We start from the raw sequence: 23,477 nt of genomic DNA, 5'->3' as shown, positions 1-23,477 counted from the left end.
AAAATTTCTTTATGGAAAGCCAGTCAATCAAACCACCCCATTCACTAAAAAATCTCTTTCCCCTGTAAAAAGAAGTTGCAGTGCCCCTTCTGTTTTATAGCAAGCATATTCTTTATATATGTGTAGGCCTTCTTTTTAGGCTCTCTATCCTATTCTATTGGTCTATGTTGTACTAATCTATTTATTACTCCTCTGTCTTAAATACCATATCTTTTTTAAAAAGTTCTATAGCTTCTAGGACAAGCCAGAACTCCCCCAAGTCAGAAGTAGTTATTTTTAGCTTTGGATTTTCATTGATGTTTATAGTCACCTTGACTCATCTGTCAAATACTTTTTGCTGTTGATTCTGAAGAGATCTTTCTTAAAACTTTCCCATTTTTGCATGATTTTCATTTTAGGTTTTGCAGTTTGTTCTATCAGACTAAGGAATTTGCATTTTATCCTTTTTTATTGTAAGTTGTTATTTAGGGTATTAAATTTTATCAACCATTTTAATATAACCTCTGAAATGATTATTTCATCTGCTTTAACGCTACTACATACATACACACACTAGCCATATACTCAAAATAAGAGTAACAATCAAAGTGCATGAAAATTTTTAATACTATAATTTAGTTTGCTCATTTAAAAAGTTCATTCATTCATTTATTTTCTTAGAGACAAAGTCTCATTTTGTCTCCCAGCATGGAATGCAGTGGCATGATCACAGCTCACTGTAACCTCAAATTCCAGGGCTCAAGCAATCCTTCTATCTCAGCATCTCAAGTAGCTAAGACTATAGGTGCATGCCACCACACCCAACTAATTTTTAAAATTTTTATTTTTATAGATACAGGGGTCTTCCTATGTTGTCCAGGCTGGTCATGAACTCCTGGACTCAAGTGATTCTCCTGCCTTGGCCTCCCAAAGTGCTTGAATTGCAGGTGTGAGCCACTGTGCCCAGCCTAAAATATATCTTTTAAAGGCACCAACATCCCTAGTGATAGTGGTAACTTTTTAAGATACCATTTTAATTTTTTTTATAAATATATAAGCACATAAATTGAACAAAGTTTTAAAATGAATACTCTCTTTCCACCATTTTACTCTGCTGGGCTAAATACACACACACACAAACATGCACACATATGTGTAGGTATATATTCATGCACATATTAACACACCTCTATCCATTTTAGTTCTGATGCATTTCAAAGCAGAGACATCAGTGTACTCTCATCTTTTCACAAAATGAATATGTAATGAAACGTACAAGTCTTTAGCATGTATTTGTTCAGTTTTGCCAACTGCATTTACCATTATAACTCAAATCCCTGTCAAGATATAGAACCATGGGTCTCAATCTTTTAACTTGCATTAGAATCATCTGGAGAGATTGTTATAATATAGAATGATAAATCCCACCCTAAAAGTTACTGATTCAGTAAGTCTGGGGTAGAGCCTGAGAATTTGCATATGTAATAAATCTCTAGGCAATACTAACTTTTTTTTTTAAGTTTTTGGCCAGGGCTGGGTTTGAACCCACCTCCGGCACATGGGGCCAGTGCCCTACTCCTTTGAGCCATAGGCGCCACCCAATACTGATTAACTTTTAAAACCACTGATATGGGCTATTACTATCACCCCTGAAAGTCCCTCATATCCTTTCCCAATCCCTAGTCTCCTGAAATAACCCTTCTAATATTTTTCCAATACAAAATAGTTTCGCCTCTTCTAGAATTCTGTATAAATGGAATCATAATATGTGTTCTTCTGTATAAAGTTTCTTTCACTCTGCATAATGTTTTCATTATTCATCTATGTAGCTGTATGCATTGACAGTCTGTCCCATTTTGGTATGAGTACTATTAAGTTGTATGGAAATATCAGTTTCTTTATTCATTCACTGGTGATGGAAATAGAGTATTTGATAGCAAACTTTAAGAAGAAGATCTTGCTTTGGATTACGAATGCCAAAAATAGATGACTTATGGGTTACTCTTAACTTTTTTTTTCAGTGCCAGTCTTGGATTATAAGCAATTACAAAGAATGATGTTGTAAAATCAATGTAATTTTATGTATCTATCACAGGGCTACGGTAGTGCTTTTTTAAAAAACTTACAACTTTAATCCTTTTTTTTTTTATAGCGCGACAGAGTCTTACTTTGTTGCCCTCGGTAGAGTGCCATGGCATGACAGCTCACAGCAACCTCCAACTCTTGGGCTTAGGCAATTCTCTTGCCTCAGCCTCCCAAGTGGCTGGGACTACAGATGCCTGCCACAATGCCTGGCTATTTTTTTGTTGCAGTTTGGCCAGGGCTGGGTTTGAACCTGCTACCCTTGGTATATGTGGCTGGTGCCCTACTCGCTAAGCCATAGGTGCCACCCAACTTTAATCATTTTTCAGTGTATGGCTCTATGACATTAAGTACATTCACACAGTTGTGCAACCCACAACACTATCCATCTCCAGAACTTTTTCATATTTTGAAACAGAAACTCTGAATCGTTTCTTTATTTTTTTGAGACACAGAGTCTCGCTACATTGCCCTTGGTAAAGTGCCGTGGCATGACAGTAACCTCCAACTCCTGGGCTCTAGTGATTCTCTTGCCTCAACCTCTCATGTAATGGGGATTATAGGTGTCCATCACAATGCCCAGCTATTTTTAGAGACTGGGATTTTGCTCTTGTTCAGGCTGGTCTTGAACTTCTGAGTTCAAGCAATGTACCAGTCTTGGCTTCCCAGAGTGCGGGGATTACGTGCTGGCCTATGACCGTGCTTTTTGAAGAGCTGCTTTGACAACTACTAAGTAGTGTTTTAAACTAACTGGAGTATTTTTTAGAAATAAAAAACATGGTGACCTTCATGATAGAAGTTATTTTCTACATAGTACTGAAAAATGACAATAAACCAAGAATTCGCTAAAGGTTAAACGGAAATGACAGCCTTACACATTTAAAAATGATGTATTAGGGCCAGGCAGTGGCTTACACCTGTAATCCCATGGGAAGCTGAGGCAGGCAGATCACCTGAGCTCATGAGTTCAAGACTAGCCCAAGCTAGAGCAAGACCCTGCCTCTAAAAATAGTCAGGTATTTGTGTTGGGTATCTGTAATCCCAGCTATTTGGGAGGCTGAAGCAAGAGAGTCATTTGAGCCCAGGAATGAGGTTGCTATGACCTACGACACATGGCACTCTACCCGGGATGACAAAGTGAGATTCTGTTTAAAAAATACAAACATACACACACACACACATATATATATTTACACAATTATATAGTAAATGAACAGAGTTTGGTGCATGTATGAATGTGAAGCTATTTTTGATAGTATTTCACATTTCCCTAGGAAAACATATTCAACGAATGGCATCAGTCTACAAAAAAAAAAAAGAAAAAATCCAACCTCCTCCCAAATTAGAATTATCTGAAATCAGACTGAATGAAATGCATGTATTTGTGCTCAAGTGGAAACCAGTAACTATACTTGATTAAAGAATTTCCAATAACTCCAGAAGTCCATTCTCTACATCTTTCTTAGCTCCTCTTAAAATTTACACATATGTATTATAATTGTAAGGAATGGTCAAGTCTCTTTCACATGTATTTACATAACTACTTTTACACTTTATTTCTTTTACTAAATCAAATTCTGCTAGTATTAAGGAACTATACCACAAAGTCAGTCATTGGTGAACTAAATTGTTAAAGAAAACTAAAGTTAGAAAGCATAGAATAGGAAGCAAGAATTGAATGGACAACAACTAAATAAACAGGATAAGAGAGTAAACAAAGCATGTAAGAGGGGAATTATCATCATTAAGAGATTATAAATTTGGTTATTTCCCTCTTGTTTCTAACTTATTAATAATATGCAGGGATATTATTTTAGATTCTTTTTAATAATCCTAAATACTGATACTTCTGACAGCTATAATAATTCTTAATCATTTATTACAATTATCGGATGTAATATGTGGTTTAGAACCTTTTAGAAATTATTATGATATCTCCTCTGGAATGGCTGACATAAACTTAACTAAGGTGGTAAATAAAGCTCTATAAAATAGAGCTAATTATTTGATTTAGGAAACAAATGATGCTAAATATAACACACAAAATCATGAAATGCAAAATGATTTATGAAGAGAGTCAGATTATAGACAACATAGGTAAACACTGTGAAAGTGTTTTTTAAAAAAGACATCTGAAAGCTTTAAAAACAATAATATACTACAACATACCATCACACTAGAATGGCTAACATTTTAAAAGACCAAAATACTAGAATGGTGAGGAGTGGAGCAAATGAAACTTTCACACACTGCTAATGGAAATGCAAAATGGTTTGGCCATTTTAGAAAAATAGTTTAGCAGTTTCCCTTTCATATGACCTAGCAATCACACTCTTAGGAATTTACCCAAGAGAAATGAAAACACAAATCCACAAAAAAAATTGTACGCAAATATTCATAACAGCATTATTCGTAATAGCCCTAAACTGGAAACAACCCAAAGGTCCTTTAATAAGTAAGTGATAAAAAATTATGCTATGTCCATTCTACGGAAACTACTTAGCAATAAAAACAAAGAAAATATACTGACAACGTGAATGATTCTGAACAACATTCTGCTAAGTAAAAGAAGTCAAATGTAAAAGAATATATAGTATATGAATCCATTAATATGAATGTATGATTCATTTGTATGAAATTCTAGAAAAGGTACAATTATAGAAATAAAAAGTAGATCAATGGTTTTCCAGGATGGGGGAGAGGAAAACAGCAAGAAGACAAGAGTAAGCTTTTTAGGGTGTTAGCCTATCTCTTGACTGTGCTAGAGGTTACATGCCTGCATATAATTGCTAAAATTCATCAAACTGTATACTTAAAATTAGTGAATTTTTCTGCATACAAATTAGGCCTCAATAAAAATGCCTCTGTTTACTTACTGGTGAAAAAAAGTTTGTTTATCATTAAAAATATTGCTGTTATTTTATTACTAAAAATACTGCAAAAAACTGGTAAGTGAAACCAATGTATTTAAGTGGATAATAAGTGGTTGACTTTGCCAAACATAAAACACTACTTCAAGATAGACTTTTAATGTGATATTTCTAGTGAGCTGTAGCTAAAAAGAAATGCAAAGAAATCTCAAACTGTATTTGGCAATCTTACTGTTAAATCTGGTAGGGCAAAGCAAATAAATATGTTGATTTCCTCAAGAACCAAGATTTTTAGCCTAAAGAATACAATCAAAAAAGTAAAATCCTATCATCTTAAATTTGGATTAGAAGTATCAAAATTGTGGCTCACACCTGGAATTCTAGACTTTTGGAGGCTGGAGGAGGAATGCTTGAAGCCAGGAGTTTGAGACCAGCCTGAGCAATAATAGTGAGACCTCATCTCTACACAAAATAGAAAAATTAGCTGGGTGTGGTGGCACACATCTGTAGTCCTAGCTACTTGGAAGGCTGAGGTAGGATGGCTTGAATCCAGGAGTGTGGGGGTGCAGTGAGTTATGATGATGCCTCTGCACTCTACCCCAGGCAACAAAGCAAAACTCTATCTCCAGGAAACAAAAAAATCAATATAGACTCTTGATTTATTTTCTCTTTCTAAAAAGTATGTATTTCTAGCTTTATTCTCTGAAAGGGCCAAAGTTAAAATAATTAACAGTAATTATTACTGTTATTAATAATTGTAATTACACAGTGTCAAGACTGCTCTAACTACAGGGAATTAGGACTCTTTAAAAAAATAGCTTATTTCAGGTGGTGCCTGTGGCTCAAAAGGGTAGGGCACTGGCCCCATATGCTGGAGGGGTGGGTTCAAACCCAGCCCCGGGCAAAAAAAAAAAGCTTATTTCAGGTTTGGGGCAGAAAATGTACAAGATGAATCTGGGGTAGATGGCCAGCAGAAAGTAATCAGGCTACAAAAATTAATGGGGTTATACCCAAAGGATACATGCCCAACTTGAGTTTCAAAAAGAATCATAATTACTGGGTTAGGCACAGTGGTTCATGCCTGTAATCCTAGCACTCTGGGATGGTGAGAGGGTGGATTGCTTGAGCTTAGGAGTTTGAGATCAACCTGAGCAAGAGTGAGACTCTGTCTCTAGAAATAGCTGGGCATTATGGTGAGCACCTGTAGTCCCTGCGACTTGGGAGGCAGAGGATCTCCTAAGTTTGAGGTTGATGTGAGCTATGACGCCATGGCATCTACCAGGGGCAAGAAAGTGAGACTCTTGTCTCAAAAAACAAAAAAAAATCATGATTACAATACATTAAAACATATACTTCAAATTCAATTAATTCATACTGACACTAAACTTATTGGTCACCACTGGAACTTAGTAACATTTATTCTGAAAAAAATTTATTCTGAAAATTGATAAGTAACAGAAAAGAATCAAGCATCTTCTTTGCCTTTCTTAAACTCTATTTCACACTAACCAAACAGTTAATCAAGAAAATAATTTTAAATTTAAGAAGTTCCTATTTAATGAAGAGTCCAAGCTAATTAATACTTAAAGAATATAAGAATGAAAGAAATCACCATAACTTCTAATGAAAATAATGGATCTAGGTAATGATCATATAAATCAATACTTTTGAAAGATTTTCTAATAGATTTATTAAACTGATGACACCTATACTCAAAGGTCAATCACTGTAAATGAGACAACCATGATGTAATACAATAATATTCAGTAACACTGTGAAATATTTGTGTCTCTTACCCTAAAAATTAAGTCTTATTAAACCTTTATACCTAAGAGTTTCTAGGATAAATGGTAAATAAAGGAACAATTTGAATGACCTCAGAAGGAAGAAATCTCAGAAATCTAGAACATGTAATACTCTACAGCAGTGGTTCTCAACCTTCCTAATGCTGCAATGTATTTTCATTGTTAAAAAGGGGTCGTGACCCATCAGCTGAGAACCTCTGCACAGGAAAACGTAAGTGACATGGCAAAGGGATATACGGGCCAACTATTATAAGAGAATTAGGAGCTATATCAAACAAAGCAACTGTTTTGGTTTTTTTTTTTTTTTTTTGAGACAGTCTCAAGCTGTTGCTGTGGTGTCACAGATCACAGCAACCACAAACTCTTGGGCTGGGTTTGAACCTGCCACCCTCAGTGTTTATGGCCAATGCCCTACCCACTGAACTACAGGTGCCACCCAAAGCAACTGCTAACTCACTTATAAAGATACATTTTTGAGAGAGTCAGGAAAATGTGAACCTTGAATAGGTATTGGATATTAGGGAATAATGCATTATTATTTATTTTATATAGATGATAATGAATCATTGTTTTTAAGTTATTATCTGTTAGAAACAGATTTTGAAGATGATATAGTTTGGGATTTGTTTTAAAAGTATTATACTAAAAGAAACCCAAAAGACAAAAAACAAAAAAACAAAAAGAACCACACCAAGATGGAGAAGGACAGATAAAATAAGACTAGGAAAATGCTTAAATTTTTTGAACCAGGGGAATGGATATTCCATTTGAATATTTCAGAAATAAAAAAAATTTAAAAATTCATAGGGAGATAAACATTTCCATTTATGAAACTTAAAAACAAAACACCACTTGTGGTTTGATTTTGTACTACTCTGGGAAATCCTAGGTATAATATGCCAAATAATGTAATTTTATACTTAATGCAATCTATATATTTATAGATCTCATGTCTACCACTTAGATTAAAGGGATAAGAAAAAATTATTTAGAAGGAAGAGAAGATAGAATCTTAAGTAGTGACTCAGAAAACGTCTAAAATAGGCACTATGACAATCAATTAAATAGGCAAAATAACAAAAATATTCAGTCTAACAAATTGAAAATAAAATTTACTCTACCAAAAGAACTGAAAGGTTCTTTTATTTTTAAATCATAAAGTCTAGGAAACACTGATCCTTTAAATTTTTTGTTATTAAAAGTCAAAGTAACACTCACATTTTGAAGGAGCTGTTCAAACCAGTCATATCCAGTATCTCTGCAGGCTGCAACCTAAGGGGAAAAAAGGTGATGAAACCATAAAATTTAGAAATTTATTACAAAACCAGAATAAAATTTGTCATTTCTTTTGTTATGCTTTATCCTGAAATATAGTTCTGATTTTTCTCAGTGAAAAAGCTTATTTTTAAAGTGAACCATTTATTTTTAAACTTAAACATTTACTGATGTTACAGAATTTTATTCTAAAAGTATCTTGAAAAACAATTAGTTTAATGTATTGACGTTTAATATGTTACTAAATTTTGAACAATGACATGAAATTAATCCAGGTGTGGTGGCTTCACACCTGTAATCCTTACACTCTGGGAGGCAGAGGTGGGAGGATTTCTTGAACTCAGGAGTTCGAGACCAGCCTGAGCAAGAGCAAGACCCTGTCTCTAACAAAAATAGAAAAATCAGCTGGGCACTACGGTGGCTGCCTACGGTGGCTGCACTACGGTGGCTGCACTACGGAGGCCAAGGCAGGAGGATTGCTTGAACCTAGTTTTTGAGGTGCTGTAAGCTAGGCTGATGCCACAGCACTCTAGCCTAGATAACAGAGTGAGACTGTCTCAAAACAAACAAACAGAAAAACATGAATCAGGGCAGTGCCTGTGTCTCAAAGGAGTAGGGCACCTGCCCCATATACTGGAGGTGGTGGGTTCAAACCCAACCCCGGCCAAAAACTGCAAAATGAAAACAAAACAAATAAAAACAAACATGAATTATACTCTGTCAGATAAATCTGTAAATTTTAAAACATTAAGAACATAATTTCTTTTTTTAAAACATGTACAGTATTCTGGGTCAATTAAAGCTTATTCATATAATAAATGAAAGGAAAAAGACAGGAATTATTATCTCTTTGCAGGTTGCTAGCCTTAGGCCACTGTATCTATTCTTCTACTCCTTTCTTTCCCTGTTTTCAACTGTTCAAGGAATAGGACAATCTCAATATCAGTGCTTACATTAACGAATGCCCAGAAGTTATGTGTGGCTACATCAACCTCATGTTACTTGTATCCCTTTCTCCAGAAATATAAAGTAAAGGAAGCAGTGCTAACTGTCAAGATTAGTCAAATATCTCATCATTGTCTCTCCCTTTGTAAGACGGAGTAGTCCTCAACTAGTTTTGCACCCACAGTGACCACACATTTATTCCAGTCCTTCTTACCACATCAGTGATGTTTAAAATTTTCCTTGTCATTGCTTCTTTGTCACTGTGTGGCGTTGGAGTAAACCAGAGTTTCTGGAATGTTTCATTTACTAATTTCTAGAAGAATGAAAAAATTTCAAAGTAAGTAACTCACTACCATAAACACAGCCAATTCACAAACCTAAATTTTCATTAAGGCCCAACACAAAGTTATAAATAACAAATCAAAACACAAGTTGCTGGGAATTAATTTCCCAAATTTATAATTTTTTTCAATTTGGAAAAGATTTTAAATAATTTGAATGGGCGATACTATGCTTAGCTTTGAACTTTTGCAAACTATATTCTTAAATGTTTCTGATCAAACTAAAAAATATTTTTACTGCTTTTGAGGAAGAAGTTGTTATAGTGCTCCCTGAACTTAAACAAAAAAGAGAGACAATCATATATATGACTACAGATAGATGTGAATTTACTGGTGAATTTAGGACTAAACTTAAAATTTTTTTATTTTTAATTTTATGGATACATACTACATATTTATGCGGCATACGTGAAATTTTGATGCAGGTATACGATGTGTAAAGATCAAATCTGGGACACCCATCATCCATCATCGCCTGAAGCATTTGTCATTTCTTTGTGTTAGAACCATTGCAATTCCATTCTTCTAGTTATTTTGAAATATGCAACTAATTATTATCTATAATCACCTTACAGATGTGTTTCTACTTAACGGTATTTTTGTACCCATTAACCAACTCCTTTAAGCCTCCCTATCCCCACAAACTACCCTTTCAAGCCTACAGTAACCCTCCTTCTTTCTATCTTTATGAGGTCAATTTGTTTTAGCTCCCACATGAAGGAGAACAAGCGAAATTTATCTTTCTATGCCTGGGTTACTTTACTTAATGTAATGAAACAAGGTATTTATTTGCTAATTTAGAAAAATAAACACATAAGATTTGAAAATCAAAATAAAGTTAACTTGATGAGGAATCTTTGGGCATACTTCTGTATTGACATTACATTAATACTATAATTGTTGAATTGAGAGAGATTCAATTTTATTAATACAAAATCTCTAAAGTATTAAAGTATGTATTTTTCTTAAAGTTTATAAACTAACACCACACTGTACCCCATGATTATATTAATGTGCACAGCTATGATTTAATAAAAAAATCTAAAAAAAAGTTTACAAACTAAAAACAGTCATTCATTTGTAAAGTTTTTATATATTTAAATAAAAATTTAGATATAATGAACATTTCAGTTATTTAAATATTAATTAAAATACATTTAAAGTACTCAATGTTTCTTCTTACCTTAATGCCTTCTTCATCATTTACTCTGCGAATCATTTTTACACACATTTCAGTAATTTTTGGAAATGTTGGTTGTTCAATACAGATATCTCTTAGAATCTTTATTACTCTTTTCCTGACACTGATACCAGTATCCTAAGGACAGAAAGGCATTTTTAAATATCAGAAGAACTGAGATGCCTGAGGCGTGTGGAATTAGAAAATAAGTATCCATAAACAGCATATTTGCTATTTGTTAATATAAACCTGGTCTATACATTGGCTCTTTATATGCTTTCTTATTGCTACTAAAAATACGAGTTCTTTTATTGTATTGTTTTTACTTTTAAAATATGGTATCTAAGACATGGAAATATGCACAGTTTAGGCTTGGACACAAGATAAGGGTATAACTTGCCAGAATTAAATAAAAAAGTGCCAGTTTTAAAATTATGCCTAGCACTTAAATAGCATATGAAGTATCACCTATAAAGCAGACTTAACAAAATATTTATCCTGGATCTAACAAACCTTTGGTACTATCTTATGTTTTATAAGAAATGCAAGAAACAAATTAAATTAAACAAAGCCATTAGGAAATAAAACTGACCTTTTTCTTAAATCAGTCATGTCAAGGGCTTAAGTATGTAAAAAAGAGTAAGAGAATAACACTCAGTTTTAACTTACTGGCCCCCACATGTAGTATGTTACCTTTGGCTGCATTCTGATAAAGACCGAAAAAGACATTTTGAGATAAAAAATGAGATCTGAATATGAAATGTTTCTTAGATGATATTAGGAAGTGTTAATCCAATTGGGTGAAATAATGGCTTTATTTATATAGGACAGTACCCATACTTTATGAAGATACAAACTGAAGTATTCATAAAAATAGTAATAAAATGTTTGTAATTTAGCTTAAAGGAACTTAGTAGAAAGTATAGATGAAGTATGGAGTGTTCATTGTACTATTCTTTTTTTTTGAGACAGAGCCTCAAGCTGTCATCCTAGGTAGAGTGCCATGGCATCACAGCTCACAGCAACCTCCAACTCCTGGGCTTAAGTGATTCTCCTGCTTCTGCCTCCCAAGTAGCTGGGACTACAGCGCCCGCTACAATGCCCAGCTATTTCCCTCGTTGTCTGGCGGGCCCAGGCTGGATTGGAACCCATCAGCTCAGGTGTATGTGGCTGGTACCTTAGTGGCTTGAGCCAGAGGCACTGAGCCAACCTCAAACTCTTGAGCTTAAGCGATTCTCTTGCCTCAGCCTCTGAAGTAGCTGGGACTACAGGCACCCACCACAATGCCTGGCTATATTTTTTGTTGTTGTTGTCATAGTTGCCATTGTTGTTTGGCAGGGCCCAGCTGGGTTCAAACCCTCCAGCCCCACTCTATGTGACCGGTGCCCTAACCACTAAGCTACAGGCGCCAAACTATTCTTCTTTAAGTGAACAAATTTTCATGTTAGAAAGTTTCAAAAATATAAAAGATCAGGGACCTAGCATGCAAAATTACTAATTTCTATTATGTAGTTTACCATTTCTGAAAACATTTTAGGATTTTTTTGCTAGATTTAAATTAAAGTTCATAACAAATTGAGAATACTGTTGATTTAACCCTTCACTCTATCAAAGATTGAAAAATTAAAAGGGAAAAAGATCCTTTCATACTTTCCTTAAATTATTTGCTTTTCAACCAAGGTTTTTGAAACTGAAAATTACTCTATAACTCTTAGCCATTCAATGTTGTGAAATCAGGATAAAGGTGACAACACAAACGCTTATTATTGCGGGAAGATCAAATCTTATACTATAAGCACCTATGTTGAGTTTGATAACTCTATATACCTGCAATACACCTAGAATGTAGTGTGGAGATTCTACAGATATTTCCTACTGCCAATACTTTCCTTTATTTTTCAGAAAATTGCTTCAGGCCTAGGGAATACCATCACACACAAGAAAAGTATTTCTTAGAACAGTATTTCTAAAGTTTGCTCTTAAGCTTCAAATAGTTTTCTGGCTTAACTTGTAGGTATCTGAGCTCCTGATAATTCTGCTTTAAGGAAATATAAACAAAAAGGATCCAAAAATATCATCAGATGTCATTGTTCTATAGCTGTCTCTCACTGAAATAATTCTTCCTGTGTATATATACACATTTATAAAATTACTCTAGATTCCTGTTCAATATTTAATTATCTTACATAGTTCCTATCATTTAGTCATTGAAACTGGTGTAAAAATAACAGTAACTGAAAAAAAGAACAGAACTTTTATCAATAGTTTTTTTTTTACGATATTTAGAGTGCCATTCTTTTTTTTTTTTTTTTTTTTTTTTGAGACAGAGCCTCAAGCTGTCCCCCTGGGCAGAGTGCCGTGGCATTACAGCTCACAGCAACCTCCAACTCCTGGGCTCAAGCGAGTCTCCTGCCTCCGCCTCCCAAGTAGCTGGGACCACAGGCGCCCGCCACAACGCCCGGCTATTTTTTGGTTGCAGCCGTCATTGTTGTTTGGCAGGTCCGGGCTGGGGATTCGAACCCGCCACCTTAGGTGTACGTGGCTGGCGCCTTAGCCGGTTGAGCTATAGGCGCCGAGCCTAGAGTGCCATTCTTGAAAATATAACCTTGTTTAGAAAGTTGCTATAGTTCACAGGCTAGTTTATACTACATATACATTTAAAACAAGACATGGTATTTGAAAGGTAAAATTCAAGCATGATTTATGAGCATGAATCATGACTTATTATTCATAAATCATGATAAAAATGACAAAACACACATACCAATATTCTTTCGATCAGCATATCATAATACTGTTCAGCAAGCTGAGGTCGACAAAGGACAAATCGACCTAGTAATTCTACTGCTGCTTCTCGGACACTAGTGGAGTTATCCATCAATCGTCCATGAACTCCTCGCTGCATATCAAGCTAAAGAAAAAGGTTTACAAAAGTGTCATTTATATTAAATAGAACTAATATTTAATTTAAATAGAAAACCCAAGTAAAAAGAATAGTTTTGGTCTCTTTACCCTTGCTAGAATACTGGGGTCTACAGCAACAACCTCAGATAAACACTTCATGGCTTTTGTTCGAACAGCAATTGCATTTTCTCCAAGAACTCGTAGGATCTGTCAAGCAAACATGACATTTTCATAAATTTTAGAATACATAAAATTTTAAAAGGCCCATGAAAATACACAAAAACCTTCCAACCTACCATTTATTTCCCTTTAATTTGCATACCAATAAATAAAAGATGTTGCTGATCCAACGTTTAACGTTAAGCTCAGCACAGATGGTGAGGCAGTCCACACTTTGGAGCCTTTTCTTTTATCCAAGCATTTTCCACTGAGCCTGGTTTTTATTGTTGTGCTTCTTTTGTAAGAACCTGAAGACATGCTAAATCTTGCTATGTATAATTTTAATCAATTTGGTAACTGAATAATTTGTTTTCATAGTGTCACTTACTCTATCCATACCTTCTGTGTGTGCATTCATATAGATATATATCTATTGGTAGAACAAGAATCAGACATATAGAACAAGGACATTTAAATAAATCAGACATGTATGCTTCTATGATCTTTTAAATGTTTGATCATATGCATGTATGTAAATAACATAGATATATATGCTTCTATGACCTTTTAAATGTTTGTGCTTAACAATGAAAGACACTGTATATCCACAAGCATCCAGAATCAGAAAAATCAGAATCACTGTATAAGGAATTGTGACCCATTTTACCTGTGTCAAATAAATATCAAAGCTCTGGGCAAATGGCCTCATGGAGGCCAAATATCGAACAATCAAGCAAGCATCATCATAGTCTACAGTATCAGAGTTCATCCTGCAACAAAAGGTCATTAAAATTTTATTTGTTTTTGTAACTTAGGTAAATAGCTTATCAAGAGATAACTAAAAAAGTAAATATGTTTTCTCTTTAGATCTTACTTTAATGTGCTGAACTGAGAAGGGGTAGTTTTGATAATGCTTCTAAGAAATTTTTTCCGGTTTTCAGCTCGATGCATAATTTGACCAGTTGTCTCAATTTCTTTTGCATGATGTGTTCCTTCAGATGACTCTTCATCTTTTTGTGATTTCATTGCTTTTTCTGTTTCTAGAGTTGTGTCACGGAACCACTGGGCTATATAGAATTTACGAGAAAACTGGAAAGAAATGAGGTAGACTTGAGCTCGATGAAATCAGTAACAAAATTTCCAAGTCATTAATAAAGCTAGAGTGCTCATAATCAGAAATGCAAATATTAAAGTTTACTTAAAACAATTTAAAAAAAAATTTTTTCTTTTTGACACAGAGTCTTGCTCTGTCACGCAGGCTGAAGTACAGTGGTATGATTATAGTTCACTGTAATCTTAAACTCCTGTGCTCAAGTAATCCTTCTTCTTCAGCCTCCTGAGTAGCTAGGAATAAAGGCATGCGTCACCACACCCTGTTAATTAAAAAAAAATTTTTTATAGAGATAGGGTCTCATTATGCTGCCCATACTGGTCTCCAACTCCTGGCCTCAAATGATTCTCCTGCCTTGGCTTCCCAAAGTGTTGGGATTATAGGTGTGAGCCATCATACCCAGCCAAGGTTTACTTTAAGATGACTTCCATCAGATTAAAGACAGATTTTAAGGAAGCCAGAAAATTTGAAGTATTATGAATGATAAAAAATTTATTTTACTTTTGTTGTATTACTTATATTAATTGCTGTCAAAAGATAATTTGATAAACCCAATTACATTAAATATAGACTACTACTATCAACTAATTAACCAGACAGTATCACATAAGTCAGTAACAATGGGTCAATTAGAAAACTTTAGAAAAATGAATAAAATGCTGAAGGTTGAAGACTCCATCTATTTTCAAATCTTGCCTTAGTTATGCAAGAAACAGACCAATTATCAGTGAAATACACTAACACTGTGGCACACCTACAAACCCATTTCTTTGAATGTAGAGGAAAACCTGCAATACTTGGCTGAATAGTTTAGTAATATCCAGTATCTTCTGGCTGTGTATCTCACCAATTAAAAAAAAAATCCAAAATATCTTAATATATGTAATATTCTTACATAAAAGCATGTGGCAGACGTATAGGGGTGATCATGCTATAATTTTTTCAACTGTACTGTATATTAAAAAATTGCCTAATAAAATATTGGAAAATTAAAAAGATTATAAGCTTTATAAATGAAACTTTATACAAATATTTTATTGTGTAACATACATAAAATATAATTAAGAATATTTTAAAATAAATATACATATAAAAATCTAATAGTTCTTTTTATATGTGAATAGATCATCTCCTGTACCACTTGCCCCATACTCACTATAAAGACCAATGGCCTAACCTACTTCTAATATCTCTCTTGTCACACAATTTGAGTACAGTACTATATTTGCAACCAAAATTCTATATAAGACAAATCAATGCATATCATTCATTTCTATTTACATTAGCAAGTATATTTTTATTTCAAAATTGATATTACAAACATTTTCTTCTTCATATTACCTCCCAATTTTCCTTTAGATTCACTTTAAATAAATATGTAAGATTGTCAAAAAAAAAAAAAAGAAAAAAGAGAGAAAAGAATCCTACCACTAGTGAAGGATCAGTCTCAGTGTTTTCATCCAAATAATCAAGCAATGCTTTTTGTAACTGTTGGATTTCATCTTCTCCTCCTGAAACCTACATAACAAACCAAGTAAGAATAAAAAAGACATTACTCGTGTGCTTTAATAAATCATCTAGTTGTAAATCTGATGGGAAAAACTAAAACATATTAAAAATGAAAATAAAACTGTAGAAACTAAAAGGAACAAACAAAAATATTATTTCCAAAAAATATACTGATAGCTGAGGTTAGCCTTTATTTTTATGAACCACATGTTATCTTTCTTTTAAAGAGCTTAAAGGTAGCTGACATAAAAAGATCAGAATAATGTGTTAAACCTTCAGAGATATGAATGCCCTAGCAATGGTTTTCTGTTTTGAAAAAGAAGAGACAACTGCAAACTTTTAGTCTAGTAAATGGAAATGGTTATTACCTGTTTTAATATGTATTACAAATTTCTTTAGGATATTATTTTAAAAGGACATTATAGAAGGGACATATTTTTATTTATGATTTACTTTCGTGTTAATTGAAAACAGTACTTTATTTCATGTTGCATATTAAATACACAATAGGTGAGTTATTTTGGTATCTAGTGCAGAAAGAGACTAAGTCATTTAGTTCTGTCAAGAACTATAGAGCCAGAAATTAACTGTGAATTGACATTCATCCCACATTTTATATTCTAGCAGTTCAAAATTTACCATGTAAAATGCCAAATGTAAGTTTTGGACTATAAGCACAAAGACTAGAATAACCTGAGTTTTAGGAACATGATAAAACTGATAAAAATTCAGAAACCGGTCAGAGCATTATAAACTAGTACACTATAAACTGACAAAATGAATTTGGAAGTATATGTTAAAAGTCATAAAAATGTTTATAAATTATCCCTCCCCCAAGTGGTACAATGTATAATATACACAGCCGTACGTGGTATTAAGAGGTTCTTATGCTCACTCTGAGAAATACTGAAAGTCATCTAGCACCTAGATGGTGTTTTCTCATTACTGTTCACCATTAAAGGAACCAGGAATTCTTATAGAAACAGCTTCCCAGGGCTGGGGAAAGGATAGTAAAAGATGTGCCTGAAAGATTTATTATGCCTGAAATAATGGCTGTGCCAGAAAATAAGAAAATTCTCAAAGAATGATCAGAACATATCAAAAGACATAAAAGCCAGGTTAAAGGGGCTTTTACTGGTCATATACAGGATGATTTAAGGTTTAAAATATGACAATAACAAATTATAACCTATTATATAGAATAGAAATGGCAATATAATATGAGATGGTAATATTAAGCATTTTTTTTGCTTTTGGTAATTGTACTATGGATATTTAAGTGAGAGGTCTTATTTGCAAAAATATACATTAAGCAGTGGCTCTCAAACTTCAACATTCATGAGAATAACTTGGAGGGCTTGTTAAACTACTGTCCCACAATCAGTTTCTTATTCAGTAGGTCCTGGGAGGATCCTAAGATTTACATTTTTGTTAAAAATTACTTGTTAATAGTTCCCAAGTGATTTCAATGTTGGAGCTGTTTTTCTAAGGAATCACACTTTGAAAACCACTATACAAGAGAAGTCAGAGGTAAGGTGGGACGTCTTGTCTGCAGTGTAACTTTAAATGGTTTGGAAAAAATTGTGTTTTTTTGTTTGTTTTTTAAATAAGACATACAGACATACATACATGTATTATTTTTTTTTCCCTTTTCTTTGTGAGACAGAGTGTCTCACTCTGTTACCCTGGGTAGTGGGCAGTGGTGTCATTGTAGCTCACTGCAACCTCAAACTCCTGGGCTCAAGTAATCCTGCCTCAACCTTCTCAGTAGCTGAGACTACAGGAAGTTGCTGACACTTGGTTAATTTTTCTTTCTGTTTTTTTCTTGAAACAGAGCCTCACTCTGTCACCCTCAGTAAAGTGCGATGACATCATTGCTCACAGCAACCTCCAACTCTTGGGCTAAGGCAATTCTCTTGCCTCAGCCTCTTAAGTAGCTGGGACTGCAGGCGTCTACCACAGCGCCTGGCTATTTTATTGTTGTTGTTGCAGTTGTCATTGTTATTTGGCAGGCTTGGGCTGGATTTGAACCTGCCAGCTCTGGTGTATGTGGCTGGTGCCCTGAGCCGCTAGCTACAGGCGCCGAGCCTAGTTTTTCTACTTTTAGTCTCCTCTTGCTCAGGCTGGTCTTAAACTCCTGAGTTTCAGCACTCTTCCTGTCTTGGCCTCTCAAAGGTCTCGGATAAGAGGTGTGAGCCACCACACTTGACTCATTGCCATATATTCTAAAAGATAATGATAAAGCCCATATTGTAAATTGTCAACAATTAAGGAATGTGGGTGAACAGTTTATGGGAGTTCTTTGTACTATTCTTGTAACTTTTCTATAACATTTCAAACCACAAAGTAAAAAGAAAAAAAGAGGCATTCCCATGAATATATACACAAATATGAGCTAAAAAAAGACTACAAGGAAAATAAAAACAGAAGTTGCATATGGTAGGGATAGACATTAGAGACCAGTTCCCCACCAATTTCTGAAGTAATTTTCTGTGTTCTACCTCATCCATACTTAAAAAAAAGAATAGATGAAGTAATAAGACACCTTTTCCCCAATAAGAAAATTCTGTGGCTCGGTGCCTGTGGCTCAAGTGGCTAAGGCGCCAGCCACATACACCCAAGGTGGCAGGTTCAAATCTGGCCCGGCCCGCCAAACAACAATGACAGCTGCAACCAAAAAATAGCCGGGCGTTGTGGCGGGCGCCTGTGGTCCCAGCTACTTGGGAGGCAGAGGCAGGAGACTTGCTTGAGCCCAGGAGTGGGAGGTTGCTGTGAGCTGAGATGCCACGGCACTCTACCCAGGGGGACAGTTGAGGCTCCTGTCTCAAAAAAAAAAAGAAAGAAAATTCTGTAAGATATCAAAATGAAAAGAAGCCTTCCTCAGTTCTTACAAATATAAAAGATATGCAATATTCAAAAGTACAAAATAATATTATTTGGCACACTAAATCACCATCAGTAAGCTAAAGATTTAAGTAAAATTTATGTTAAACCAAATACAGTGTTATAAAAGCATAATAGTTGTTCACCGAAAGCAAACTAAAGATTTAGATAAACTAGTCAGAAGTTTCAATACTTTATAATTCACCCTAAGTTAATATATTTCCCTTTGGGGCTATGAAAGCCCACCTTTAGAAGTACAAGTCTTATTTTGAATCTGTAAAATGATTTAACACTAATGTAAGAACATCCAACACTAGGCAAGGCATGGTGACGCATACCTGTAAACCTAGCTGACTGGGAGGTTGAGGCAGAAGGATCACCTGAACTCAGGATTTCAAGATCAGACTGAGCAAGAGTGAGACCCTGTCTCTATTTTTTTTTTTTTTTGAGACAGAGTCTCACTATGTTGCCCTCAGTAGAGTACTATTGCATCACAGCTCACAGCGACCTTAAACTCTTGTGCTTAAGTGATTCTCTTGCCTCAGCTTCCCAAGTAACTAGGACTATAGTCTAGTTACTAGACCGGCTAGACTGGCCAGCCACAATGCCTGGCTATTTTTTGTTGCTGTTATGGTCGTCATTGTTGTTTAGCAGGCCTGAGCCAGCTTTGAACCAGCCAGCCCCAGTGTATGTAGCTGGCACCCTAATCACTGAGTGACAGGCGCCGAGCCCCCCCACCCCGTCTCTTTTAAAAATAGAAAAATTAGCTGGGCATTGGGGTGAGAGCTTGTAGTTGCAGCTGCTCAGGAGGCTGAGGCAGGAGGATCAGTTGAGCCCAGGAATCTGTGGTTTCCATGAGCTAGGCTGATGCCATGACACTTGAGCTCAGCGTAACAGAGTGAGATTCTGTCTCAAAAAAATAAAAGGACATCCAACATTCAAAGAAAGCAACTATCATTTATTCCAATAATTAAATTCTTCATTTCAATACCTGTTTTAAAATTCGTTCTATAGACCCTTGATCCATTTTGCTTGTAACAGCATCTTTCCTTAGCCGTGCAGCAACAGTTCCAAGGTAATCAAGAGAAGCCACTCTTAAAGCCATCTCTGTGGACTTGTTACTGAACTGATGAACCTGAACATCAAAATAATTTTCCATTTATTTATAACAATATATCTTTCATTGCAGTTTATCATATAAAATCCATGTTGTACTATTTGAAATTAAATGTTTTTTTTTTTTTTTCTTGTGACACTATCCCACAAAGTGAATTTTGTCTTTTGATCTTCTGGGATCTGAACATTTTCATTTGGCTAAAAAAATTATAAATTAAACTGCCTTAAGAACATAGTCATTTTTTAAGTATGTAGGTTCAACTGTTTGAATATTACTGAGTAAGAATTTCTTTAATTTATGTGGGATACAATTGTAAGAGAGACTTTATCCAACAAACGCAATCAGTGTAACCTAATTCTTTGTACCTTTAATGAATCCCAAACAATAAAAACAAAACAAAACAAAAAGAATTTCTTAGGGTGGAATTCTGATGCCAGTAAAACATTATCATAGTTTCAGAATACTATTAACATACTTTCTAGTACACAAAAAGGTCCAAAAGCTTTTTAATAATTTATACTGTGTAAGTCTAAATGTAGTTTAAGAATAAAAAGAGAAATCACAGTAATATTTCTTTGAACTTCTCTACTGTATTACATGAGGACTAAGAAGTGAAGTATGTTTTTAGAAATACCCTTAAAGATAAAAAGGAGATCACATTACTCAATTTCATGCTTTGAAATGAATAACTTATGACTCAGTATTAAGATGCATTTAACAAATAATAATAATACTTCTAAATCCCCCCAATTTCTTAAAGCATTATTTCATGTAATGAAATGAAGGTACCAAAATTCACTACAGTTGAAAAGTTTTCTACAAGGTACTGACAACACTGTATACAGTTATACACATGCAAAAATAGAGATGCAATGTTCTTATTTCCTTACACATTTTTAAAGAATTCATCATCTGTGAATCAGAGTACATCCTCATTATGTTGTCTTCTAGTAATCTAATAATCTTTAAATTCTATACTCTTACCAACAGTCTCCCTAACAAACTAAGGAGTAGTTCAGCAGCTGGCCATTCAGGCTTATTGACTGTTGAAAGAAGGTCCTGAACAAAATTTTCAAACAATGGTCTGTAGTCTTCTTCACCTTGCTTACTACCACATCTGTTCAAAGACAAATAACAAAAGATGTCAATTTAAGTGACATGTCTACCAACATGATCAAAATTTTGTTGCTAACTAAATTTTCTTTTCTCTGTATCTAGAAACAAGGTATTTGAGAGTACTTTAAATAAAAGTGTGTGATTTATAAGCTGGGTGTGGTGGCATGCACCTATCATCCCAGCTACTCAAAGGCTGAAGTGAGAGGATCACTTGAGCCCAGGAGCTTAAGACCAGCCTGGGCAACATAGTGAAACCCAATCTCAAAAACAAAACAAGGGCCAGGAGCTGTGGCTCACGCCTGTAATCCTAGCACTCTGGGAGGCCGGAGAGGACGGATTGCTTGAGCTCACCAGTTGAAGACCAGCCTGAGCAAGAGCGAGATCCTGAGATCTTGTTTCTAAAAATAGCTGGAGTTTGTGGCGGGTGTCTGCAGTCCCAGTTACTTGAGAGGTTGAGCCAAGAGAATCACTTGAGCCCAAGAGTTTGAGGTTGCTGTCAGCTGTGAAGCAATGGCACTCTACCAAGGGCCTCAAAGTGACACTCTGTCTCAAAAACAAAAAACCAAACCAAACCAAACCAAAGTATGTTTTAAAATATATTTCTCAAATTTCATTTCCCCCTCATAATAGGGAATTCATTTATTAACTAATATTAACATTACTTTATGGCAAGCATAGCATATTTTAAAAAATGATCATTGTTTTTCTCTGTAAGACCACTATAAATTCTTATGGAGGCTAAGTAACCTCTCTCCACAAACTTTCCCATTCTATTAGAATAGGAAAATTCTCCAAAATTAACTGAAGTCATAGAATTCCAATTTAGTACTTTAATTTTTGGAGCCTAACATATAAGTAATTCACAAAATTTTAAATTTTTATACTTTAATTGCCTCATTTTAAAGAATAGGAAACCAAGGGCCAGGGAGATGTATTTGAGGTTCAGATTATGGCAGTAAACTGATTAATCTTTTTTTTTTAAATGAAAAAAAAATTATTTTTTATACTGTGGAAAATTAAAATCAATTATTTTTTATACTGTGGAAAATTAAAATCAGATAGGTTTATTTTGCTCACTTTTTAAGGAAGATGGAAAGGAAGTTTTGGGCTGTGCGCATAGCTGTTTCATAAGAATTGGTAATGACAACATCCTGGTCAACCTAGAGTGAAAAAAAATAAATTGATAAAGATATAACAAAAAACCCCCAGCAAACAAGTTAGCTCAGTTGCTATTGCCATGTTATTACTGAATAGGAGTAATACATGCAAATACTAAAATATTTATAAATATCCTTTTACATATAAAGAGAGAAGCCACAATTAGCACACTAAACATGTTTGATTTAAAAAATAAAATAAAAATACTGGTGGCATATTTAAAATATGTGAGAGTAACAAATGTGGTTAATAAATGTTATATCAATAATTGGCACGTCACGATCCTGATCAGAATAAAAAGAAATGGATTAAAAATACAAAAAGAATTTTGAAAAAAATATTCCAACCTCAAAGTTTTAATACTGGAATATAAGCCAAAAGAAAATTCAATGCATTCATCAGATATTTAAAGACTAAGGATTTAAATTTGTAGTTGTATAACCCCCAGAAAAGTGAATGAACATAGGAAAAAGGGCTCAAGCTCACTAATAACCAGGAAACTGCAAAATAAAACATGATACCATTTCACCACAGTGACCAGAATAGGTAAAATCAAAACTTAGGCATGTAAACTAAACACCACTTTAATAAGCAAATTGAGAATTTCCAGTAAAATTAATGTACATATACTATGTACACTATCTTAACTCTTCTTCTAAGTACACTGAAACAAATTCTTGCTTTAAGTTGTGATACTACTCTATAATATTTTAAACTCAAGTAAAAAAGAATATGATACAAGTTATATGTATTAAAAACAATGCTGAGTAAAAAAATTAGCTGTAAACATGTCACTACCATGTTCATAAATTTAAAGAATATGATAATCAAATTTATGAAGATAAATAAATAAATGGAAAGAAATAAACATACTCATGCTACCAATCACCAATAAGTAAAGGAAGATTGAAGACAGAACAATGAAATTGAGGTAGGGATGGAAAAAGAAAAAAGACCTTAACTTTTTAAATAAATTTATTTAATAATTATTATGTATTTATTATTACAACAAAACACATGTTTACCTATAAGAGAATAAATAA

General features: G+C 34.2%; 1 protein-coding gene across 2 annotated transcripts in view; it reads right to left on the bottom strand.

Annotated features, from left to right (window-relative positions):
• The window catches only part of NIPBL (NIPBL, cohesin loading factor), a 198,265-nt gene that overhangs the window by 31,759 nt on the left and 143,029 nt on the right, over positions 1 to 23,477 (bottom strand). For both annotated transcript variants that reach the window (XM_003792944.3, XM_023514992.1), the window contains exons 22-32: positions 22,354 to 22,436; positions 21,145 to 21,277; positions 20,035 to 20,178; positions 16,080 to 16,169; positions 14,415 to 14,629; positions 14,208 to 14,310; positions 13,490 to 13,588; positions 13,242 to 13,388; positions 10,481 to 10,615; positions 9,171 to 9,269; positions 7,955 to 8,008 (exon numbers count right to left, since the gene is read on the bottom strand). In XM_003792944.3, the coding sequence (XP_003792992.1) occupies positions 7,955 to 8,008; positions 9,171 to 9,269; positions 10,481 to 10,615; positions 13,242 to 13,388; positions 13,490 to 13,588; positions 14,208 to 14,310; positions 14,415 to 14,629; positions 16,080 to 16,169; positions 20,035 to 20,178; positions 21,145 to 21,277; positions 22,354 to 22,436 (1,302 nt within the window). The remainder of the gene's footprint in view (positions 1 to 7,954; positions 8,009 to 9,170; positions 9,270 to 10,480; positions 10,616 to 13,241; positions 13,389 to 13,489; positions 13,589 to 14,207; positions 14,311 to 14,414; positions 14,630 to 16,079; positions 16,170 to 20,034; positions 20,179 to 21,144; positions 21,278 to 22,353; positions 22,437 to 23,477) is intronic.

The sequence above is a fragment of the Otolemur garnettii genome, unplaced genomic scaffold (assembly GCF_000181295.1).
Source record: "Otolemur garnettii isolate 467f Iridium unplaced genomic scaffold, OtoGar3 scaffold00063, whole genome shotgun sequence".
Classification (NCBI taxonomy): domain Eukaryota; kingdom Metazoa; phylum Chordata; class Mammalia; order Primates; family Galagidae; genus Otolemur; species Otolemur garnettii.
Note: the sequence above shows the minus strand (reverse complement) of the source record. Positions and strands in the feature narration are given on the sequence as shown.